This window comes from Orcinus orca, chromosome 2 (genome assembly GCF_937001465.1).
Source record: "Orcinus orca chromosome 2, mOrcOrc1.1, whole genome shotgun sequence".
Taxonomy (NCBI): domain Eukaryota; kingdom Metazoa; phylum Chordata; class Mammalia; order Artiodactyla; family Delphinidae; genus Orcinus; species Orcinus orca.
Window position 1 is genome coordinate 94,163,559 of NC_064560.1, and position 24,264 is coordinate 94,187,822.

The following is a 24,264-nucleotide window of genomic DNA, read 5'->3' on the forward strand; positions in this document are numbered from 1 at the left end:
CGGGGGCGGGGCGGTTGCAGCGGCGTCGGCGGCGGCCGGGGAGGGTCAGTTGGAGGCAGGCGCTCGCTGAGGCAGGAGGAGGGTTCTGGGCCCGCTGCCTGACAGGGACTTAGCCCGCAGAGCTCGGCCCCGCGTGCGCGCGCGACCCCACACCCGCCCACTCATCCACCTACCCACTCCCTGCGCCGCCTCTTCCCACCCTGAGCAGAGCCGCCGAGGATGATAAACACCCAGGACAGGTAACGGCCCGGTTTAGGCTCCCCGCCCCCATCCTCCCCTCCTCTGCTCCAGAGGGCCTCCTCCCCATCCCCCAGCCGGTTCTCGCCCCTCCTAAGGGGCCCCATCCGGCCCCCACTGGGTCCCTTCCCTACTTCAGCCACCCCAGTCCGAGCCGCAGCCCCGCAGCTGGGCCTCCCTCCGTCCTTTAGCGCCCCTTCCTCCAGCCTGGCCCATCCCCCTCGTCCGAGCGTGCAGCCCGGTGAAGCCCCCAAAGACCGGGACCCAGTCTTCCAATCCAGTCCCCAGTTCCTTTCAGCCCCGCCGAACGGTGGCCCCTTCCCGAAACTGTGCTTTCGCTCTCATCCAGATTCCCCAAATTGTTTCCCGTCTTCCCCGAATCTTTCTTCCTGCTCGTTTAAGTCACTTAAAATTCTTCCCTTTGAATCCCTCCTCTAATTTAAACTGCACCTTCCAACCAGAAGCTTCTTTTATCACTTCCCCCCCCCCGCCCCAGGTCAGACTCCGTCCTTCAGTTCTCAATTGGACCCATTACCCCCACCTGTCACCCTCGCCCCCCCCCAGTCAGGCCTAATAGTCTTTGCCGTGACGCTTAGTGCTCCCCTTGGTCCCTCACTCCAGCTTCATCTTTTCCCTCCCGTTCCCCCACCCCCGGCACCCCTTTCCCAATTAGGCCCCATTTTCCCGGTCTGCCAACATCATCCTTTTTATTTCTCACTTTGGGCTTGATTCCTGCCCTCCATGATGTTCCCCCCAACGCACTTCTAAACATTCCTACCCCTTTAAACACTTTCTCTCATCTATACTCTACTCCTCCCATCTTAACTGAGCCCCATCTCTAGACTATTAGATCACAGAGTTCAGCCCACTCTGCTTCTGTTGAAGACCTACCCTCTTTCCCTGAACCTCCAGTGCTTTCAAATTAGTCCCCATACTCGGCTTACCGGGCCTTTGCAAGTGTCCTTCCTCAAAACCTGACCCCAGCTTTCCCCCATTAATTGGAGAGAAAAGCTGCACATCTTTCTGAAACTAAGCACCAGTAGTTTTCTAAACTTACTTCATATATACTTCCCCGCTGCCCAAACTAGGCAGAATTCATGATTCAATTTTCCTCTCTCCACCTCTCCTCGTTTTCTCTGAGGCAGTCCTCGTCATGCATCTTTCCCTCCAACATATCCCATATTTCTGCCCCAAACTCTTCTGTGAAACTGTTTCCTAATTTCCTGATTCCCCATAATTTTTAACCCCAGCTGCTGCTTATACATCAGAATGGCTTTTATTTGGAATTTGGGTTCTAATTCTCTTCCTCGTTGTTTCCCAAGACTTGTTGCTGCTCCCTCCAAAATGAGTCTGAAGCTCATTAGTTCCCCACACCAGACCCTTTGTCTCCAGATTTGGCCTTATGGCCTCTGCCTCTCACTTGGGCCACATTGTTTTGCAAGCAGATCCATTCCCTGAAAATCCTCCTTAAATTGTGCCATGGCCTATCCAAAACTGGGTTTTGGTTCCTCTTACAAAGATAGCCCTCCTAATTGCTTTTCTTCGCACAGAGCTCTAAGTACCACTCAAGGTTCCTCTCAAACTTGGGCTCCCTTCTCACAAAAATGGTTTTTAACTTGCCATTTCCCATTCCTTTAACAGCACCATTCTTAAATATTCCAGCTGGGTTTTCAGCTTTTCTTGTTTCTCAACCCTAGATACACATGTGAAAAATCAATCACCTGGGCCTCCCTTCAACAGATCTGGTGTAATTAGCCTAGGGTAGGGCCGGTTATTAGTATACATTTTCGAAGCTCTCTCTAATGGGCAACCAGGGTTGAGAAACACTGCCTCCCCTCCCTTCCTGCCAGAAGACCCTTCCCATCATATTCCTTTAGTGGGTGTCAGCCCTTTTTCTGTGGAAAAGGGTGTTGTCTTAGTCTTTCTCTCCCAGGAACGATCCAGAAATACCCAAAATACCTGCAACAGCCTCTTCAGTTCTCCTACCTCAAGTAACTCTGTTCTCAGCCATTAACCATTTTCTTCCCTTACTTCTTAACACTCTTATCTAGCTCCCACACCTGTTTCTTCCACACCTGTTTCTTCCTTACATGCAGAAAGAAAATTCACTGCTCATTTCCTGGTTTGTTATAGTCCTGTTTGACCCGTTAACCCCACCTCCCAAGCCCTCTTTACCTGCAGCCGTATTCTGCTGCTCTCTTTTCCTTTTCCAAGACTCTCCATGTCCATCCCCCTTTGCAGTCCCCACTTATTTCATCTTCTCTAAACCAGTCCCTCTGGAGCTGAGGAGGTGGAGGTGGCTAGATACTTGGATGGTACTGGATGCAAAAGGTGTTACTTGTGGTAAAGAAGGCTGGGTGTGCTGAGGATAGAGTGCAGGTATGAGGGGGGGCATGATGAAGTGCAGGGGTGGAGGGAAGCAGAGGAACCTACAGGAAATCCCAGGGCAGTGTGAGAAGGATTTTTCTTTTCTAGTCTTATGTTTTTGTCTCTGCAGTGGGGTTTGGAAAGTGGTGTGGTCTCAGCAGGCCTTCTCTGGAGTCCTCCAGACTGAACTGGTCTAGGTGCCAAGTCATTTGCAGGCCGAGCCCTGAGAGTTGAGCACTTAGGACCAACACGTAAGGGTCTTTTCACCGACTGTGAGTGTGAGACCTGAATTCTAGTTCTGGCCTTGCCAGTTTGCTTACATGTGAAAAAGAGAGAGTTGGGTTCGCTTAACTATGAAGATTCCTTCCAGATTCCTAAGTGGCAAAACAGGCTTGCTTGTCTCCAGAGCCCTTGCTTTTTTTTTTTTTTTTTTTTCTTTCTGCTTACTGTGTTGGTAATTTGAGGGGCTTGGCTGTATGAAAGGCAGGTGAAGGGAGGAGCCAGCTGACCTGCCAGGGCCTGGGCAGGAGCAAGGCCTGGGATCAGGCTCCTCCACTTTGGCCTGGGGGTGGGGTGGGGTGTGCAGGGTGTCTGGTTTCTTTGAGTTATGGCAATCTTGTTTCCACAGCATGTTTCCGAGCCTCCTCTGGCCTGCACCTAACTTTCTAAAAGGAATCCTAGTAGGGCCCTAACTAAGGATTTCGATTAAGAGCCGGATGTTCTTCCCAGTCAGTGTTCTTGATGTTTTGTATCCACAGAGGGGTGAGCTGGCTGGGAGTTTAGGGCCCATTCGGTGGGGGATGGGCTTTCCAGCTTCCCTGGCTCCAGTGAAATACTCAAGAGGTGGAAGCTTGGTTTCCTGGAAGAAATAGTTGCAGAGGAGCCTGCAGTATGTTTTGAAAACAAGGGTCTTCCTTTCCAGTTTTGTTCTGATTAGTACTTGCAAAATGTCAAAATTACTAATGGTGGGGGAGGGAAGAAGACACAGTACCAGAACTTTTATTATGGTTTTTGAACAACAGGTTTAAATCCAAGTAAATCAAGCTTCATGCCTTTTCTCTCCCTGGATTTGTAGGGTCAGGAAGATAGTCTCTGTCTAGGGCTTGCTTAGTACCTTGTGACAGTACAGTATGTGGAGAAGAGTTTGCTCTGGCTTGATACCCTTAATTATAATTAGTCTGTGTCTGATGGGCTTTGAGGAGAAGTATTTGGTTCCACCGGTGGTTTTCCTGGGCGAGGGGAAGCCAGGGTACAATGGCACATCATAGCTACTCTGAGCATCTTCACTGAATGGTTCCCTGGGTAATGGAATTTCTGTCTCTCCCCCTAAGAATTTGGTTTTGGTTATTCCTTATTTACTGGCACTATGGTTTGTCGTTGTGGAGTGGTAGGGAGAACAGATTTTCCTTTGATGTGCCTTCAAGGCCATCCCATAGAGAGAGACACTCCTAGCATAGTCAGGAATCCCCCCAAATTGGAGGTATGCGTCAGAAAGCTGTGTGGACTAATAATAGTAATTCCTCACTGGCAGGAAATCCAAATTTAGCCCCAGAGCAGCTTAGAAATATAAAAAAAGGGGACTGAGGAGTGGGGTAGAGGGATGTTATGTATGTATATTTCTAGGAAAAAAAAAAGAGTAATTCATCCCTTTTTTGAATGGGATACAGAACAATACACAGTGTTGATTCAAGTTGGCGCCATGATTCGGAAGGCTGTGAAGCCTAATTGAAATCTATAGACCAGAAACGGCCAGGTAGGTGAGCAAGAATTTTGTTACTTGAAGTGAACAAAACAAGGTAGTTTCTGGTTAGCAGCGGCATAGTAAAATGCTTTGTATAAGATAAGCCTTAAGAAAATTTTCTAGGTCTTTGATATTGTATAAACAATGAAGTAATTCTGTCCTGGGAAGAGAGGCTGGAACTGGGTGATGAGCTTACTGTACAAACTAGATTGAGGTACTAGAAATGAAAAATTAAGGTCCTATTTTATTTTATTTTTTAATTAATTTATTTATGGCTGTGTTGGGTCCTCGTCGCCGCATGCGGGCTCTCTCCAGTTGCAGCGAGCGAGGGCCACTCCTCACTGCGGTGCACGGGCCTCTCATTGCGGTGGCCTGTCCCGTTGCGGAGCGCGGACTACAGGCACGTGGGCCTCAGCGGTTGTGGCTCGTGGGATCTAGAGCGCAGGCCCGGTAGTTGTGACGCACGGGCATAGCTGCTTCGCGGCATGTGGGATCCGCCCAGACCAGGGATCGAACCCGTGTCCCCTGCATTGGCAGGCAGACTCTCAACCACTGCGCCACCAGGGAAGTCCCAAGGTCCTATTTTAAAGCATGATCACCTAGGTATCTACCCATCTCTGATAGCATATGTGATTGTGCCTACCTTTGGCTGAAGATCTACCAATATCAGCTGTGTAACAAGATAAGCAAATCTCAGAGGCACAGATATTCTATCTAGCTGCTACCATAAGTGTGTTTCTTGTGGAAAATCAACCAAAACCCAATTTCGCTTTCAGTCTGTGATTCAGAGTGGTGATGTCATTTTATAATTTTACAATCATAATTTTATAATCGTGCTTAGCAAGTAGACACCCTTTGGCACACCAAACAGCCCTAGTGAAATGACTTATGCCTGGCATCTGACCAAGGCCCCCTTCTCATATGGAAGGGGAATTGGCAGCTGGAGATCAGCCTGTATGCTCACACTAGACTGAAGGTGGCCATTCACCTCCCACCTTTCTTCCTGTTTCTTTTTAGCTAATTGCAATGGCAGCCCTGGATTGGTCCCTCTTTGCTGCGTAGGGATTAGTCATCAGAGACCTTCCTAGTCTCAGAGTAAAAGCAGCCCGTGTGAGGGAAGTCAGGGCACCCTAGAAAGTGTTCTGTGAGGGAGGGCTGAGACAGGAATGGGTCAGAAGAGGTTGAAAGAGGGGAATGAATATAGAATGCTTGGGAATGTGGTTTTTATGTCTTTTCACTTGATACCACAAGGTAGGTAATACTAAGGCTGCCTGATCCTCCTCTAACAGGTAATGGAAACCAGAGAGAAAGGGTGTAGACTTGAATAATGAGCTCAGGCCACTTATTCAAGTGAAACATGATCAAAAGTATATCAAGGAGAATATGAATTCAAGTATTTGTTGAATGTAGCTGAATGGAAGTTAGCCACAGAATTACTTTTATATTAAATCTCTGCTCTGTGTAGCAGGCTGTACTCTGCTTTGAGCAAACTAAATATAAAAATCAAAACTGACATAAAGTCAACTGGAAGTGCTTCTTTAACAGGAGATCTTTTATTTTCTCAAGAGATTTTAGGTTACCTCCTTTAAATAGTAAGCACCTAGAGATTTAAAAATGGGATTTGAATTATAAAAATATGATTTACCAGCAACGTTCCCCAGGAATACATCTGTGGCATACGCTGCCTGTCTGTAGCCAGCGTATGAAATTATAACCTGCTAAGGACATTTCAGACAGCAGTTTCACAGAACACTTTAAATTAGAGGCAGCAGGATGTGATAAGTTGGTAGCATTCATATGTATCCTGAGGAGTGTTTCCAAGGGCATGTCTGATAGCAACTGAGAAAATAAAAGGCACTAACACGTCGGCTCTAATCTCCCATCTATCTTCCGAATTGACTTGGATACCTGACACCCTCATTTCCAGCATGGTATTTTTTTTCTTCTTCTCCAGAAGCAAGGCCAGCCCAGCTGGATGTTTGAGTTCAGTCTGATAACATTTGATTCTCCTTAATCAGCCTGATCTTTTCAGCCTCCAGACTGAGCTTCTTAAATCATCCTTTGGTGGTAGAGATTAAACCATGCCTGCCCCACAATGGAGTGAACAGGATATGAGGGAGGAATGGAAGAAGCTGGGCATTGGAGCCAGTAGAAACATGACTGAACTGAATATGAAACCTAACCTGACTTGGATCTTGTGACAGGGAGACTTGTGTTTAAAAGCCACTTTCTCTTGTGCTTAAGTTCCTCCAGGATTCACTATTCCTATTGAGGTTGGTGGCATATTTTGCCATAATACCATTTTGAACACTAAAGCTGATACGAGAAGGCCGTTGCTGGGCAATTTTATGCCCCTGAATTACTTTAACCACCACATATGTACCCATATCCCTTCCCTTTTCATGTCAGAAATGACAGCCAGGTTTTTTTGAAAGAGAGCAATTTGCCATTCGCATAGCAAGTAACTAAAAACAGATTTATTATGATGGATGATTAAAGTAACTATTGATTGTGATCTACTGTCTACTAAGCTTATCCCAAACACCAGCTGTTTCTCTTGGGGAACTGGAACTGGATGCCAGGTTGGGGACCTGAAACACCCTTCCACCCCCCACTCTCTCACACACACGCACACAAACACACACACACTTGCTTTCTGTGCAGACTTTGTGGGGGAGGAAAGAGCTTCCAGGATCCTTGTGTGAGTGGGGAAGTAAATAATTTGTTACCGTGGGATAGACTACTTGCATTTTTATTTGAAGGAGGAGTGAGATCATGACATCAGAAATATCATGACCTCATAGATTAGTGCTAGACGCCGGGCAGGCCCTAGGGATTATTTCTAGGAAGACAAAGGGGATTCTGGATCAAAAAAAACACAAAACTCCACCTCATTCTGATCTTTTCAGTGGGTTGGCCCCATTGCTTCTGCTATTTGCAAGTGAAAATTAGTTCAGAATCAAGATGGTGTTTGGAATGCAGTTCAGGAGTTGAATGTAGCTCTCCCATCTAGAGACCATTGAGGAGTAATTTCTTTGGAAGTGAGTTAGCACCAGAATTTTAGAACTGCTAGGGCCTTGGTGATCTGGTTGTTTTGTGAACCCATGCAATTCTCCTGGTATACAAGGCTACATCTCATCTATCTACCCCAGAGGTTTGCCCAGTCCTTGGGTAGCTCCACTGACTAATACAAGCAAGGCAGCTTTCTCCAGCAGCGCAGCCTTCCTGGTGCTCCTGCAGCAACCTCAACAGAGGCCTGAAGGTGGTCACTAGGGAATGGGAAGGGAACTGTCCCATGTGGGGTGTGTGTGGGTGCCTTTACTTGGGGAAACTCCCACTTTCGTTTTCCTTTTTTTCTGGCCTGGACAGTCTTATTATTCTGTCCCTTAGCACACTGGAAGGGGGGGATTTTTTTTTTTAATTTTTTAATCTTTATTTTTGGCTGTGTTGGGTCTTCGTTGCTGCAGGTGGGCTTTCTCTAGTTGTGGTGAGCGGGGGCTACTCTTCATTGTGGTGCTCGGGCTTCTCATTGCGGTGGCTTCTCTTGTGGAGCACGGGCTCTAGGTGTGCAGGCTCCAGTAGTTGTGGCTCGCGGGCTCTAGAGTGCAGGCTCAGTAGTTGTGGTGCACAGGCTTAGATGCTCCGTGGCCTGTGCGCTGTTCCCGGACCAGGGATCGAACCCGTGTCCCCTGCATTGGCAGGCGGATTCTTATCCACTGCGCCACCAGGAAAGCCCTTCTTCTTCTTCTTCTTTTTTTTTTAAAATTTTTATTGGAGTATGGTTGCTTTACAATGTTGTGTTAATAACCTCCAGTGCACAACAAAATGAATCAGCCATACACATATCCCCTCCCTTTTGGGCTTCCCCTCCCATTTAGGTTACCAGAGTGCATTAGGTAGAGTTCCCTGTGTTATACAGTATGTTCCCATCAGTTGTCTGTTTTATACATAGTATCAATAATGTGTATGTGTCAATCCCAGTCTCCCAGTTCCTCCCACCCCACCCCTTGGAAGGGGTTAACAGCTCATTTCCCCCAGCAGAAAATAAGTCCTGTTCTTAAGAACAGTCTGTATTACAGTCCTCTCTCATGCTCCTAATGCTCTAGCTGTCGGTGAGGCGAGGCCCAGTAGGGGAGATGGGATGCCCTGAGGCTTTCCAGAGGAGGCCTAAGGCGGGGCACATGGTTAATCCCCAGGTGCTGGTGCTTCTCCGGGCCCACTGACACTGCCTGGGAATTCCATCTCCAAGTGAAATTTCCAAGTGTGATTTCAGGCCCCTGGTTGAAGTCCTTGAGAGAACAGAGGAGCTGAGCTATAGCAGTGATGGGTTTGGACTTCCTGTCTCAGGTGGAATGCTCATGTAGGTCTCTTAGTACGGAGGGTCTCAGTGGGCTGCGCCTCTGGTTACTGTACCATTGCCACGTTAGGTGTGAGTTTAGTTCTGTTGTTCTGAGCCTAAGCGAAAAATCCAAATCTGGCACGCCATGCCACATAAAGCAAAGGACAGTGTGCAGAATGGTGCCTCTCAACATTTTACAAAGGGTTTTCAGGGAAAAAAGGTCTTGATTTATAGCATTTGCTGTTTTCTGTGGTTTAAATATTCCCCCTATGGCTGATTCAAGCTAACCAACATGCCATCACTAAATGCAACTATAGCTGGGAAGAGATGTGCACAATTAGGTGAGCTGGCCCCAGCACCCCACTGTAGCGCCCTCCCATATATGTTACCCACTGCATTCCATCTGCCCTGAGGCTGGTGTGCTGGGGCCAGGCCTTGCTGCTGAGTCATGGTGTTAAATGCACAGTTTTCCTCTTTCCTTGCTTCACTTGCTCTTCGCCTCTGGAGTGAGCTACATCTCAGCCTAAAGAGCCAGTAAATTGGATTCAAAGAAGGAGTGGAGTAGATTTGGAGCCCTGTTTGGTCCACCTGAAAATCCTGGTGGCCAGTAAAGGGGACACACCTGAAGGTGACAGGGAGCTCCTTTAGGAGCTTTTCACCCTCTGTGATCCATCTGATAACTGGCTTCCTTACTCAGGTCCTGGCATGTATACTTCCTCCTAGCAACCACCATGCTGGCAATATATACGTGTTGAGTGTCCATTCTAATCGCATCAGGATTACCTGAACTCCCACGCCCAGGTCAGATTCCAGCAAAGAAGGGCAACCTTGTGTCTGGTGGCACACCAGGGACTAAGATGCCATCATAATACTCTGTACTATAGTGCATCTCCTCTCCGGGAGCCAAATCCCTGGATTTGATTCAGTTCTTGACCCTAGAGGGATTTGGGTAAGTGATTTCTTGTTTAGTTCCATTGTTCAGATCAGGGAGGCCATCATTGGAAAAGTGGCCTTGGGAGTTCCTCAGGGACTCCGTATCCAGCCCATGTGACTTCCTGAGGCCCATACGCCTCTCCAGCCCGAAGTGATTGTGTAGGCTTTGTGATTCTTCCACAGAGGTTGTTGAGACATTGTTAGGGTAAGAAAAGGGGCTGGTAGGGGTCTGGGCCTCTAGGCCTACTAGGCAAGCCAGCATCTGGTTCTTCCCAAGGTCTGCCGGTACCACAGAGATTTGTTTGATGTTTGACAGGGGCTCCTTTGGTCAGACCTATCCCCTTGACCCTGAGCCCTTCTGGGACTCTCTGTGCCTCTGTAGGATGGTGGGTTCCTGCCCTTTGAGAGAGAAGTAGTTCTGAGAGCTGTAGCTGGAAGGACTGGGGCAGTTGTTGAGGGAGTACTTGTTTAGGGAGTACTTGTTTAGGGAGAGCCAGGGCAGGGGTGGGGCAGGATGCTGAGTTAAATCTTCAAGACTTTGTGTTTACTGTCTCAACTTTATCTCTTGCAGTAGTATTTTGCCTTTGAGTAACTGTCCCCAGCTCCAGTGCTGCAGGCACATTGTTCCGGGGCCTCTGTGGTGCTCCTGATGCCCCTCACCCACTGTCGAAGATCCCCGGTGGGCGAGGGGGCGGCAGGGATCCTTCTCTCTCAGCTCTAATATATAAGGTAAGGACTGTGGGGTGGAAGGCTTGGAGCAGCGCTTCTCAGACACTGCTGAGCATCTGCTTAAGGGCAGTGATCACTCTCCTTAGTCTTTAGTCTTAGGCCAGGCCAGTAGGGGGACTGGGGAGGACTTTTTCAACTGAGGCTGCTATGAGGCTTTTGGGGAGTACCAGGAGGATATCAGCACCAAGCAAACACCCTGCCATCTTCTCAGCTTAGGTCAGCACTTTAGTGCTGGTTCTGGGCCCTGAGTGGGAGGCGGAAGAAAAAGGTGGGGGAGGGGGAACAGTGAGAGGAAGAATGCAAGAGCTCTTGCCTGGTGCTGCTCCTCAGTTTTCTCTTGAGGAGTACCAAGGGCCAGGAGGAGTTTTCCCATTGGCCTCGACTCTCGGGCATTCTGACTTCTGTCCCTTACCAGTCTGGGGGGCATGGGGCAGGGCAGTGGTGGGGGTGGGTGGTAAGGAGAGGGCACCTTGCATCTCAGTCATCCATCACCCTGGCAGCATAGGGCACAGCACAGGAGCTATAGAGAACCCTGGGAGTCTGTCCCGAGAGTGATCTGGGCTGGGGCAGCTAGCCCTTTGCTGCCTTTTAATCTCCTGTGAGGCCAGAAGTGGTTTAACTTCTAAGACTGGCATTGAAGGGTAGCAGGGCAGCTGAGTCCTGGTCTCTTGAGACTGTGGCAGGGGAGACAACATGGACTCTGCAGCCACCTGGAAGCCAGCTTGGGTTGACCTGTGCTCCAGCTAAGCCCTCATGAACATCCTCATTTGTTTCTAATGTTTCTCTTTCAGAGAAGGAAGGGAAAGAACATGGTGTTGGCGGGATAAGCATGGGCTTTTAGTCAGGGAGACCTGATTTGAATCTCAACTCTGCCATTTACTCACTGTGGTGCCTTGAGTCAGTTGCTTAATTGTTCTGGGCCCCCAGTATCTTACGTTTAAAGTGGGGATACTGATGCCTACCTCAAGTGCTTGTTGTGGTGATTGAAAAATGGGAAAGTACTTTGTACAGGACTCGGCATCTGGTGGATTCTTGGTAAATATTCCCTTCCCATCATGCTGGCTTTTAGCTGTGACACCAAGTGGTCTCAGTGCCCGATGGCTCCATTTAGCCAGCATGCTGCTCTACATCTTCAGCGTGCCCTCTATCCCGTGCTACCCTGAGGTTGGCCCAAGAGGACTCCTTACACCACCTAGGTTAGGGAGCCTCTGATGTGGCCAGAAGCAGTAGTGACCTGGTCCTCTGACCTGATCTCCTCCCAGGACGAGAAGCTCACTGTGACCCAGGACCTCCCTGTGAACGATGGAAAACCTCACATCGTCCACTTCCAGTATGAGGTCACCGAGGTGAAGGTCTCTTCCTGGGATGCAGTCCTGTCCAGCCAGAGCCTGTTTGTAGAAATCCCAGATGGATTATTAGCTGATGGGAGCAAAGAAGGGTAAGGAGCAAGTGCTGGGGAAGGGCAGGAAGCCTGCTCTAGAGAAGGGCGTATGCTTACTAGAGACAACAGATGGCTAGCCTTCCCCCTAGCTCTCGGCTGCCCAAGCAGATACCATTTTGTAACAGGTTAGTTTCAGCCAGTAAAACAGGCCTGTTATAATGAAAGCAGATCATTATCACATTAACCAAATTCCTGTCATTTAATCACCCCAGTGGACATCAAATTCCCCTTGAGCCATCGTATAATGGTGCAGTTCAAAGGCCAGGAGCTCAGAGATACAGTGGGATTTCACCGGATTGGGCAAGGCCCTCCAAGCACCCAGCTGTGGAAGAAACAGTCCTGAGAATGGAGTTCTCTTGAGTGGCTCCAGCCTCTTGAGCAAATCCTCTTAGGAAGTGTTAGGGCCCAAAGTCCCTCTCAGCAGCAGGTGGTCACCATTAAACTTGACAACTTTGGAGGACCTCTGAGAAACTGGGTTCTCTTCCTAGGTCCCATACTTTCTTGTGAACTGCATTAGTTAAGTTGGTTGGTATTAATTTCAGATGAAGAACCTTTATTCCAGGAAGAGAGAATTCAGTGACATTTTTCTTAGGGATTGTGGTTTATTTTTTTCTGAACTCAGGGCTCCTGAGGTCTTGAAATAGGAACCCTCTTCCTGAAGCTTCCCTATTTACAGTGCTGGCTGTAAGCCTCAGGAAAGCCTTGGGTGGGGTGTAGAGGGGTGAGGCCGAAGTTTAGAGGGGGCGGTGGGCCTGAGTTGTTTTCCTTGCTTCTTGCAGATTGTTAGCACTGCTAGAGTTTGCTGAAGAGAAGATGAAAGTGAACTACGTCTTCATCTGCTTCAGGAAGGGCCGGGAAGACAGAGGTGACGGGGCAGAGCAGCTTGAGACCTACTGCCCAGGCTGGGGAGGGGAAAAGGGGGCTCTTAGTAAGGTGGGGCTCCTGAGTTTGACATACAAACCCTGGGAGATCATGGGATTGAGAGTGTCCAAATTTAGGAAAGGCCTAGTGCTTACTTATTCCATCTTTGTTCTGGGTTTTCCCTTGATTTGAGCCTACCCTTGTTGTTTCTTACCAGAATCCTTTTTTACACTCTTCTCTGCAGCTCCACTCCTGAAGACCTTCAGCTTCTTGGGCTTTGAGATTGTGCGTCCAGGCCATCCCTGTGTCCCCTCTCGACCAGATGTGATGTTCATGGTTTACCCCCTGGACCAGAACTTGTCCGATGAGGACTAATGGTCATAGAGGATGCTTTGCCCAAGAGCCACAGTGGGGGAAGAGGGGAAGTTAGGCAGCCCTGGGACAGAGGAGGGAGCTTCTTGCTGTCTAGGGAAGGACGCTGAGGGGCTCAGGGTGAGGGTTGCCTGTTGTGTTCTCAGAGTTGACTCATTGAAATTGTTTTCCATAAAGAACAGTATAAACATATTATTCACATGTAATCACCAATAGTAAATGAAGATGTTTATGAACTGGCATTAGAAGCTTTTTAAACTGCGCTGTGTGATGTGCTCTATCTAGCCTAGGGGAGGACATTGCCTAGAGGGGGAGGGACTGTCTGGGTCCAGGGGCAAGGCCTGGAGAGCTGGTGGACAGCACTGTCAGGCTGAGGTTCCCCTGCTGTTGGGCTTTCTTTTTTGGTTTTTAAGACCTGTGTATTTTCTTTCCTTGCTTCCTGTCACCCTGGGGACTCCGGAGTATAGGCTTTTCAGCCCCTGGGCAGTGTCCTTCAGTTGTTTTTGACACTCCACCTGGGCTTCTCTCTGTGCATTTGTGTCTGGCCTGGAGAAAGCAGGTCTGACCCCTCCTTTACAGCTTCGTGTTATTCTGGCATTTGGTTAAGCTGGCTTAATCTGTTTCACGTTATCAGTGCATTTAAAATAGGGGCATTGAAGTTCACACCCACCACCAGGGCTTTTTTTGGGGTGCCTGGGCCTTAAAAAACACTAGCCAAACTCCAATTCTCAAATTACGGCCAGGAGTTCTCGCTCTTGGCCGCAGGCCCAAGGTATGTCCTTCCTAGGGTCACAGACAGCAGAGGGCAAGAGGAAGAGCAGCTCAGGGCCTGGGGGTTGTGGGAGAATCTGCTCCGAGGGACGGGACGCCTCTGCCTGGCTAAGTCTAGTGCTAACGGCGCCCCTCTCTGACAGTTTCTGAGTAGTGCCTGAGACCCTGCTCCCCAGGGCTTGGCAGTGGCACTGAGGGTGTAGAAGTGGCCTGCCCTTTTCTGTTTTCACTGAACAGCTTGTTCTAAGGGGGGAGGAAGGGGGAGAGGTCTAGACTGGGCGAGGGGGTGGGGGTGTCAGGGAGGCAAGTGTGTTGTGTTACTGTGTCAATAAACTGATTAAAAGTTGTGGTTGGTCTGTCCTTTATTCCTGTACCAGGGCCAGCTTCCTCTACTGCTGTCTTTTGAGTCTAGAGCCCAGCCCAGCAGGGGTGTGATACATGCTTCTCAGGAAAAAAGCAGCAGTGCATCAGGACAGATGAACGGCTGAGGTCTCTGGGGCCACGTTACAACGCAAAACTCGGGGTTGCTAGGAGTCTGGGACAGAATGCTGGAGCCCCCTAGAGACAGGTATGTACACAGAGCTTCATCCAGAATAGGGGCTATACATACCAGGATCCAAGCCCTTCTTAGTTTTTGTGTAGAAGGCTGGGTCCTGAAACTGGGTTTTGGCTTTCACATGGAGCTGCCCGACATTCCCATTCCTGGGGTGTCTGAAGGAAGCGGAACACACCTTCCCTAGGAAGGTAGTTTTCTCCTTTTGGAGCCCAGTGCCGTAAGGCATGGCTGCCCTTCCCCTGTACCGCCAGCCTGATGGATAAGCTCTCAGTGGCATTGGAGGGGGCTAGAATCCTCTTCACCTATGTTTTGTTTTTTAATTTCTCGCCAGTATTTTTTTTCCCTTTTGCTTTTCTGTTTTCCCAAATGAAGTGCTGGGCATGTTTTTCCACCTCCTACAGCTTTAGAACTGTTTACTTACTTTTGAGCTGTGGCTGTCTTTACATCCTCTGAGTCTTTGGCCTATTTTCACATTGTTCTGTGTGGAGCTTACCTGTGTTTTCACCCTGGACAAGTCATTAATCTTGGACTCTACCTAATACTCATGAAAAGGAGTTCAGCACCTCTACCCCACACGGTATTAGTAGAAAGTCTGGGCCTGGGGACGTCCCTGACGGTCCAGTGGTTAGGAATCAATCCATGCTTCCACTGCAGGCAGCACAGGTTCAATCTCTGGTCGGAGATCTGATCCCACATGCCGTGCATTGCGGCCAAAAAAAAAAAAAACTTTGGGCCTAGAGATGATTCAACTGAAATATGAAGGGCTTTGAAGATGTCTTCCACTGAGCACATAATCCTTAGAGGTATTATAAAGTCCGTGACTGAAAAGTGGTCATTACAGTGAGATATTTACAACAGAGGTCCACATGAATGCTGACAATGGCCAAGTTAATGTAGGCAGTTTAAGATTCTGATGTTAAATTCAAACCCAAGGAATCTATAAGGCAGGGAGGGATAAGGAACCAAGAAAAACAGTTCTCATCTGCAAAGCTAGCGAGTGGACAGCAAACGTGCCTGAGACTTTGCTGCCATCTGCTGGTGGCTCCTCTTTAACACAGCCAGAGTTAGAAAGGCTGAATTGGAAACCCAGGCACTCAGCTAAGATTTCTCTTTCAAAAAGAAAAAACTTCTGCTAGGGTAAGACCACTGTCAGGAAAGAAATATGGTACCCAAAATCTGCAATTAAAAAAGCAACTTAGAAGGGGAAATATTTTGGGAGTGGGAGGGTGGAGTAGGATAGGGGAGGTATGTGAAAGGCAAACTAAGTCTAAATTTAAGAACAGGGACATTAAAAACTTTATTCAATAAATACAACAAATAATAATTTAAAAATATACTTCAAGTCCAAAGCCAATTAAGAAAAGGAAGTAGAGAGATAGGGGGAAAAAAAGGGGGGAGGAGGAAGTCAGAGGAAAAGGAGAAAGTTCAAGAGGTGGAACAATGGTTTTGGTTGGGCTGTGTTTCCGAATGTACCACCCTTTGAAATTTGATCAAATGCTCTTGACCCATAAGCCCTTAGCCCTTGTTCTGATGGGGTAGCCACAGGAGTTCAGCGGCCAGGAATGATTCTCTGGGCTGTGGATCAGAGCAACTCTGGAGGCTGGCATCTGGGGGAGTGTTAGAGGCTAGTTTCCCACTCAGTCCTAAAAACCATCTGATCTAATGCCCAGGCAGGTTTAAGAAGTAGTGCAAACTCTTAGGCAAAGAGCTCCCAGCTGCATAGTTTCACAGGTGAGTGTCCAAAGCCAGGGCCTCTGGGAGACAGGTCCCAGAGTACCCAGGGGTCCAAAGCCACTTTGGTGAATGGGATCTATGGGAGAAGACAGGAGAGGCCAGGGCACAGGATAAAGCTCCTGGGTAAGCCCGCGGCCAAGCTGGAAAATACTGCTGGGCAGGAAAGAGCTGCAGGGCAGGTAATCTGGACACTGATTCAACAGCTTGCCATCAGCCAGGGAAGGTGGAGCTGAGGATGCATATGGAGCAGGACCAGGAAGATCAGGAAAGCTGAGGGAGAAAAGTGAGGAGGAAAGAGGAGGCAGCTCAGCAGCAAACTCCAGGAGAAATAACCAGCAGCCCTCACAGGTTTGTGATTGTCTCTTAAAAAGATTTATTTTCTCTTCTTGCCTGAATGTACAAAGGCAAAAAGAGTACAGTTTGTATGTATATATATATATTTATATATATATATATAAAAAAACAAGGAACTTGGTAATGTACACTTTACAGAAGGGAAGAATCAGGAAGACTAAAATTAAATCCAACAGAGCAATGCCAGTGGAACAAAAGCTATGAACAGCAACACTGCCCCTCCAGCCCGGGCCTCCAGCTCGCCCCAACCTGCTCCCAATGGGGGGCTGAGCACCAAGGCAAGCGGGTGGGCTGGGGCAGGAGGGGCTGGGGACGGGGCCTGGGAGGGGCTTGATCCCAGGAGGGGCCCATGGCAGAGGATCATCGGAAAGCTTCCTGGGATGCCCTAATAATAAAACAGATAACAAAGGCCCAGAATTATGGGGCCAGCTAGCTGCCCAGTTGAATCTTGGGGGCATCAGAGTAGACACTGAGATGGTGGTAGGGTACATGGGATAATAAGTGGCGTGGGTGACCTCAAAGCCCGTATACAGTAACACTCTAGCCCTTCTGTAGTCTTACCCTCCCACTCCCGAGACCAAGCCCTTCCACCCCCACCTTGGAGCCTGGAGAGAAGAGGTTCAAGAAGCATCATTTCACTTCATGGGGTGCCGTCTTAACCCTTCTGCATGTGGTCCTTTGACCTTGAGATGTGTGGAGAGGTTGAGGTAAGAGAAGGAAATACACATGTATACATACATGTACAGGCAGGGAAAGGGGATGAGGGGAACTGGCACAGCTTAAATGAGGAAGAAGCAGATGTGAATCCTAAAGAGCAGCTCTCCAGGCCATGGCTGTCCTACCTGGGGACAAGGCTTCTTCCCTCCAGCTTCTCTGTGGGGCCTGAAGGAGCAATGTCTGTCAAAAGAACTGGGCAGGGGTAGCTCAGAGAGAGCCTTGGCCTGGTGGGCTCGGCCCTTAGCAGCCAACACTTCCAGCCTTTGCTGGGGTAAGGTGGGTGGGAATCCTTGAGTGTCTCATCCCTATGACCAGGTCATGGGTGCCACAGTTTCCCCCTCTGTGTTCTTTCTCCCCACGGAGAGAGGTTAGGGGCGGACAGCAAACCCTTCACTCAGTACTCGTTAAGGGTCTCTATTTCATCCATCAGTGCTGCTGTTCTGTGTTACTTCAGGGAGGGAAGACTGGACCTGGCAAGGATCGGGGACCAGGAGGATCAGGGATCAGGCGAAGGCAGTGCCATTCTGCCACTGCTCCTTTTACCTGCTCTTCTGGGCAGCTCAGCTCCTGCCTTTCAAGGGAGACTTGGATATAAGGATCAAAGAGCCAAATGTTTTTTAAGGAAAAAAAAGAAAAAACTGTTCCCTTCTGCAGAACCCAAGGATGCCCTGCTAATACAGAAGCTCTTCTTCTCTGTTATAGAACAAAGTGGAAAGGGGCCATGCCTGCCCAACAGGAAAGAAAATGACTCCAAACCGTTTCTTCACAATATGTACAGAGCACGCTGTAAAAGCCAGCGCCAGATACAAAACACACAACAATATTTAAAAACAAACAGGAACAGAGATGGGCCTTGGCTCCACCCGACAGAGTCTGGGAGGGCAAAATCAGGCTGAAATTCAGGTGGGATTAAGGTGTCCACACCAACGACCTCCATGGGTAAAAGGGAAGTCACTGCTCAGAGCACTGCCTGCTGGGGCATCAGGAGGCAGAAGGACTGAATGGGGAAGGGAGGCTGCCTGGGGCCTGTTAAGAGGTCTAAATCAGTGGGGTTTTGGGGAGGGCTCAGAACCCAACTTGAACAAAAACAAGGACATGGAAACCTAGAGGAAAGGTCTATAGGTCAGAGGGGCTCCTCTTGGGCAAAAGACCCTAAGCCTCTCTAGAACAGGGCTCTGGGGATCTTGGAACGCAGCTTCCACTGGGCATTGTGCTTACTGTCTTTCATCTCCATGCCCCAAACTGTCAGAGCCAAGTCCCTGCTCTTAAATGGTCATTTTTGGCACTCTGGTCACAAACACCCATCTCTAACCTAGGTTGGTGTCTGTCAGTCTTCATCTCTCTCTCAATCCACAAGGTCAACGAAAGACAGGAGAGGAAGAAGACAAAGGGATGATACGTCAAAAACTAAGAGCTAAAGCTCCCCACACCTTGGGGAAGAAGTGACTCCAATAAAGCTACCAAATCACTGTCACTTTCCCAGTGACACAGCATAGAGCCTGGACTGGGACTGCATTTCTAAGGAGAGCAGAGAAACGTCTCTGCCTCAAAGCACAGCTCCATGACTACACTCTGTGGCTCCAAGGAGTAATGGCTCGCATGTGTTATCCCAGGGTCTAAGGAATAGATAATCTCCCATGGTCAGTAGCCCCTAAAACAAAAAAGTGTTTTACAAAAAAAACACGGCTTATATTGGCACACATGGGGTTACAGGTTGAGCTACATAAAGTCTTGTAGTTGTGTACAGAGAAATTGGGCTGTATAGACTTGTGGCCCTAGATGAGGAGGATACTCAGATGGCTGCTTGGACAGGACATCTCCTAGAAGGGCTGGGTGCTACCAGGGCCTGCCTCCTGGCTTGCGCTCAGGTGACCTGGCAGACTCCAAAGCTCCCCATGCTGGGGGAGACTATTTTACCTGCCTGAGCCTTAAGAGCCAAGCAGTGGAAAAGAAGAGGAAAGATCAGTGTGGGGATCCCCCTGGGAAAGGCACCAAGGGGTCGGGAGGGAGGTGAGAAAAGGGCAAGGAGTGGGGGCTGAGCAGCAGCAGGGCTTAGTGGGGTTGCAGCTTCTAGTTCACAGACTCCAATTCGTGCTCCAGCTCAAGCTCTCGCCCGGAATCCCCGGGGAGCTCTGTGCTGGTGTTGGGACCCCTGGCCCTCTGCCTGACAGGCAGCCCAAGGCCATGGTGGGGCAAATGCCTAGGTCTCCCTTTCCAGGCTGGGCTCTGAGCGTTTACATGTGCTCATGTGAGACGGGAGAAGTCTTCATGTTTGAAGACCTTGTTTTCACAACTGCAGAGAAAACAGCCCCCAATTTCTTTCCTGAGATTCTAATCCCTCCATGTGCTGCCAGTTCCCAGGGCCCAAACCACTGGGGAGATGCAGGGTCTGGTGATGGTGGTAATGATGGTGAGAGGGGTATGGCTGCTGTGCTGTCTTCAGACCTTACCCAGTGCTCGGGGGTCCCTCCCTGGGGGGCTTGGTACTGCTCCGGCAGCTGACCAGGGGCTTGGGGAACAGACCAGTGACTTCTCTGGGCTGAGGCCCTGTTCCCCTGGTTGCTCCCCGTGCCTTCACCTCCACAGAGGCCACAAGAGTCACTACTGTGGCCAAGAGAATAAATATTTTTGCTAAGTACCGGCTCTCCAGCTCCTGAGGAAGAGGGAGGGTCAGGGAGTCCGGGGGTCTGGTGGAGGCGAGATAACCAAGGGTCTGCCTTCAGTCATGGTGGGAGCGGCAAACAGGATGATCAATACCATTTAACTGATGTCTAAATGGCACCTCCAGCACCTCCTTGGGTGAGCCAGTCTGGGCCCGTGAAGCTGACTTTATCCGGGCACTTGGTGTTCTTTCTGCAAGGGAAACATGGACAGATAACCAGGCATTCAGCCCGCTGGTAAAAAGAACCACAGGGTGGTGCTCCAAGAAAATGAACTGCAGAGGAGGCCAGTCCTGGTCGCTAGGGAAGACGTGTTCCACAGCTCCTCTCAGAGGCAGATGGCTTCATGGGAGACTTATACAAGAGGCTTGCCCAGGGTTCTGCCATTTCCAGACCACAGCCCACAGAGCTATCCTTCACTGTGGCTCTGCAGGGATTCTGTGATCCAGGTATCACCTATCCCTGCTCTCTAGGTGTTGCCCCAAATTAAAAAGTTACTTACCATTCTCACCTCCGGGGGGGTGGGTAGAGTGAAGGAGTGGAGCCTTGCTGGCTGGCAACAATGGCTGTAGAAGAAAGCCCTGAGTGAGAAGGAGGATGTGTTAGTGTGGGACTCCCAGACCCTCCCCTTAAGCACTCTCCCTTTTTGCCAGCTGAGTGGGTATTGGGAAGAGCTTCTCCTTAAATTCCTAGCTCCACTGAGTTCTGGGGTGCTGACAGAAGAAAATCTGATACTTGGATAGATACAGCGGCTTGGGATAGATAGTCAGGCTCTGTTTTTCAGTTGCTTGTTACTCTTTGGCTGTGGGAACACCTGCTCCTTATTCTTCTGAATATCAAAGCCAATTTTCCGGAGGAGTTTGAGAATCCCCAAGCTCCAAGGGATGAAACAAATGTCATGATTTTACTGATTGTCTGCAGGAGGCTAGGACTATGGACAGATGAGACGCTCAACGGAAAAAAGGGGGGGGGCGGTTCTTGCCAGGGGCCCCCTGCTATGGGCAGTGCTACTGGGATGGAGTAGAAAGGATAGGAAGTGGGGAAGTGAGGCTTACCTGCTGCATAGGGTAAGTTGTACTGTGCTGGGAGCAGTGAGTACCCCAAGTGGTGGTGGTGGTGGTGTGTGGACATCAGGCGCTGAGAAGGGGAGGTTCGGGGCCGGTCAACACTCCTTTCACCCCCGCCTGCTCCCCCGACGCTGCTACAGCTGCCACCACCCCCAACCGCCCCACAGCCTCCCCGATCTCTCTCCTGAGAAGTTTTATCACTTATCTGGAAAGGAAAGCAGACACAAAAGCTCTACTGTGAGACACATACATGAAAGCAAGATGCCCAGAGCCCACATTACAGCTCCTTAAAGATGCAGGTCACCTAAGAATCAAGGAGGTGCCTGGCAGAGCTATTGTCAAGTCAGCCAAACCACACTGTGGTTAGGACTTGAACTAGTCCATCCTCTCCCAGACCCTGGATCTGGCCTTATTTGTCTCTGACAACAGTCAGTGTCACTGCACTTCCCTCACCGTGGGAGACTTGCTCTTGTAATGACTGGCATGCTGCTGCAAGAGGTCCAGGGCTTTGGACTCTGAGCTGGATTTACAACTGACACTGGGGCTGGCTCGTGCCTTGTCAGCATCTTCACCCCCTGAGACCTTGCTGCCATACGGGGAGAAAGAGTAGCTGGAAGGCAGGTAGGAACCTGGGGAAGAGAAATAAAGCAGTCAAAGAAATGGGAGAGGGAGAAGAAACTCTGCTTCAGTGAGCCTGGTGAGGCTCAGGCTGAGATATTTTCTACTGCAGTGTCTTCGGGCTGAGACTCAGTGTGTACTTCCTTCACTGAGCTCTAGAGGCAAACAGCTAAGGGATATTAGGAACATGGCCCTCAATTTCTGGGGAACCAACTTCCTTAGAGCCCCAATCTCAGATTCATCTTGGAGAGGTGATACAGTCATAGGATTCGAAAGATATTGGATATGGAGATGTCCTTGGGCTCAAATCCTTCCTCTACTTACCAGTTAGGTAACCCTGAACAAAATTAACAAATTAATTAGCTCAAATTAACCTTCTGAGCTTCAGTTTCTTGACCATCAAAATAAAGATACCAATACTTATTTCATAGGATGACAGAGAAGATTAAATAAGATAATGTACATAAATCACCTAGTCCAGTGCCTGGCACAGAGCAGGTGCTCATCAAATAGAACAACTGTTTTTATATAGAAGGATTGGGGTAACAGGAGAAGGGAATACTACAGGATGAGACAATTTCCTATCTCAGTTTGAAAAGCTTAAGTGTCCTACTTAGTATTTGCCTTATAATGTCAATATCAAGCCTATTTCAGCTGCTCTCCTATAGGGAGGTGGGAGCTCCAAGAAGTGAAAGAAAGAGTCTTCCACCCCAGAAGCATCCCACATGGCTCTTCAGGCAACAGAGATCAGTGAGTAAAGTGAGCCTTTTCTTCTAACAAGTTAAAAAACACTTTAACTCCTACCTTGTGCCTCCCTCCCCAAGAACTCATGGATGGCAGTATAAAGAGTTTATCTGTCCCAGACTGAATCTTTCTAGCTGGACTTACCCCCAGTATGACTTCAAACTGCTTTTCCCCTCACCAACTGCCTCCTGACCTTACAGCTAAACACAATTTTGCAAATGAATACATGCACTCTCCTGGGTTGAATTTTATTTGTTCCACGGTTCTCTCCTGCTACAATTAAGTTGTAAGCTCCTTGAGGGGATTGAGCTAGTCTTCCGCTATTTCTTTTGTATTCCCCACAGTGCCTAGCACATTGCAAAATGTAGAGTCTGTGTTTTTGTTTGTTTGTTCTTCTGGCCATGCCCCGAGGCATGTGGGATCTTAGTTCCCTGACCAAGGATTGAACCTGTACCGGCTGGGACCACCAGGGGAGTCCCTAGAGTATGTGTTTAGAAAATCCCAGCTGAGGGAAGACGGCTCTGGTAGAGAGGGGGTTTTGCCTTTAGTTATCCATAAAAATTGACTGTAGAGTCAACCCTCTAGCTGGTGCAAGGGAGGGAGAAGTGGTCCCACAGACTGTAAGTAGAGGTCATTCAAGGAGCTCAGGATTAGTGCCCACTTCACAGAAGGCCACATTCAAATCAGAGCTGTCATCTACCTGAGCCTCAGTAAGCCTTAGAGCTGAGCAAGAAAACTCTGGATTCGAAATCTGTGCCTCATTTACCTTCCCACTGAATGGAACAGCAGCTGGAATTTGGTGCCGTACCTGGGTAGTTCTGCATCATCACGGCAGGCATACCCCGGTAGCTGGGGTGGTTGGGGTCATAGGACTGGCTGTAGGAGTAGCCGTGCATGTAGGGGATGTAGGACTGGTGCTGGGTGAGGGGAGAGGACACAGGCACGTGGACACCTGGTCGGGGCTCCTTGCTCCCGAGGCGGGATTCCTCAGACGTGGGCAGCTTGCAGTCACTACTTGTGCTTTCCTTCCCGTCCTCCTTGGGCACAGAGTCCTTACTCCGACTCCTTTCCTCCTTCAGTTTGCGGTCCCGCTCCTCCTTCCACCGCTCATCCTCTGACTTGATGTCTGAGTACTTAGCAGGATAAACATATGTCCACATCCGGGGCTCTGCTTCCTACAACAATCACAGAATGAGCTCTGAGCGTTTTACAGATTTCAAGCCCAATGTCCCCGTAGAAACACCAGAGCAGATAATACTAGACATCTGGGGCACAGCAGGATCTTGGCCTCTACTGACCTTTGTTTAAAATCACCTCTGGTCCCTCCTGCTTAAATGCCTGTCTCCTCCCCCCATAAAAGGAAATAAGATGTGGTGAAAGAAAGGGAAAATCTACCAGTGGGTCTTCTCTAGGCGAGAACAAGCATTCTGGGGAAAGGACTCCTTGACTAGAAGAAGCCGTTCCCTTTCCAAGGATATTTAGGTGGTTTCCCTTCTTCAGAGCAAACTCAGGGGCAGAGAGCTACAGGTGCTGCCCCGCTCAGAGGAGGGTGGTCTAACTGTGGCACAAAGAGGGAAGGGGAGACTTTCTAAGTCTGAGGAACAGAGCAAAATGTAAGACCAAGTTCTTAGTTCTAACTCTGCCTAGAAAACCTTTTTTTTTTTTTTTGCGGTACGCAGGCCTCTCACTGTTGTGGCCTCTCCCGTTGCGGAGCACAGGCTCCGGACGCACAGGCTCAGCAGCCATGGCTCACGGGCGCAGCTGCTCCACGGCATGTGGGATCTTCCCGGACCGGGGCACGAACCCATGTCCCCTGCATCAGCAGGCGGACTCTCAACCACTGCACCACCAGGGAAGCCCCTAGAAAACCTTTTTGAGAGTAACTCACTGTGAATTGTGTACTTTAAAAAATGGAGAGACCACCATTAACTCATTCCATAGGAACCACACAGTGGAAGAAACACTGGACTAGGAATCACTAGATACCTGGGTTCCAGTTCTGGCTCTGCCAGTTAAGCCTCAA

At 49.2% G+C, this 24,264-nt stretch overlaps 2 protein-coding genes across 11 annotated transcripts in view; one reads left to right on the plus strand and one right to left on the minus strand.

Annotated features, from left to right (window-relative positions):
- Nucleotides 1–2: 2 nt before the first annotated feature.
- OAZ2 (ornithine decarboxylase antizyme 2) lies at nt 3–13,406 on the plus strand. Its single transcript, NM_001290019.1, is given in 5 exon segments — nt 3–239; nt 10,189–10,346; nt 11,609–11,784; nt 12,567–12,652; nt 12,893–13,406. Coding segments are annotated over 5 exon segments (570 nt in total). The 5' UTR covers nt 3–219; the 3' UTR covers nt 13,024–13,406.
- A 7-nt stretch (nt 13,407–13,413) lies between these two features.
- The window catches only part of ZNF609 (zinc finger protein 609), a 237,744-nt gene continuing 226,893 nt past the window's right edge, over nt 13,414–24,264 (minus strand). For 6 of the 10 annotated variants that reach the window (XM_033437130.2, XM_033437128.2, XM_049705881.1 and 3 more), the window contains 5 exons: nt 23,008–23,416; nt 21,333–21,508; nt 20,868–21,084; nt 20,315–20,393; nt 13,414–20,005 (listed from right to left, as the gene is read on the minus strand). In XM_033437130.2, coding sequence (XP_033293021.1) covers nt 20,320–20,393; nt 20,868–21,084; nt 21,333–21,508; nt 23,008–23,416 — 876 coding nt within the window. In that variant the 3' untranslated portion in view covers nt 13,414–20,005; nt 20,315–20,319. Of the gene's footprint in view, nt 20,006–20,314; nt 20,394–20,867; nt 21,085–21,332; nt 21,509–23,007; nt 23,417–24,264 lie in introns of those variants that run through there. The other 4 variants (XM_033437132.2, XM_049705880.1, XM_033437131.2 and 1 more) reach the window with 3 other exon arrangements.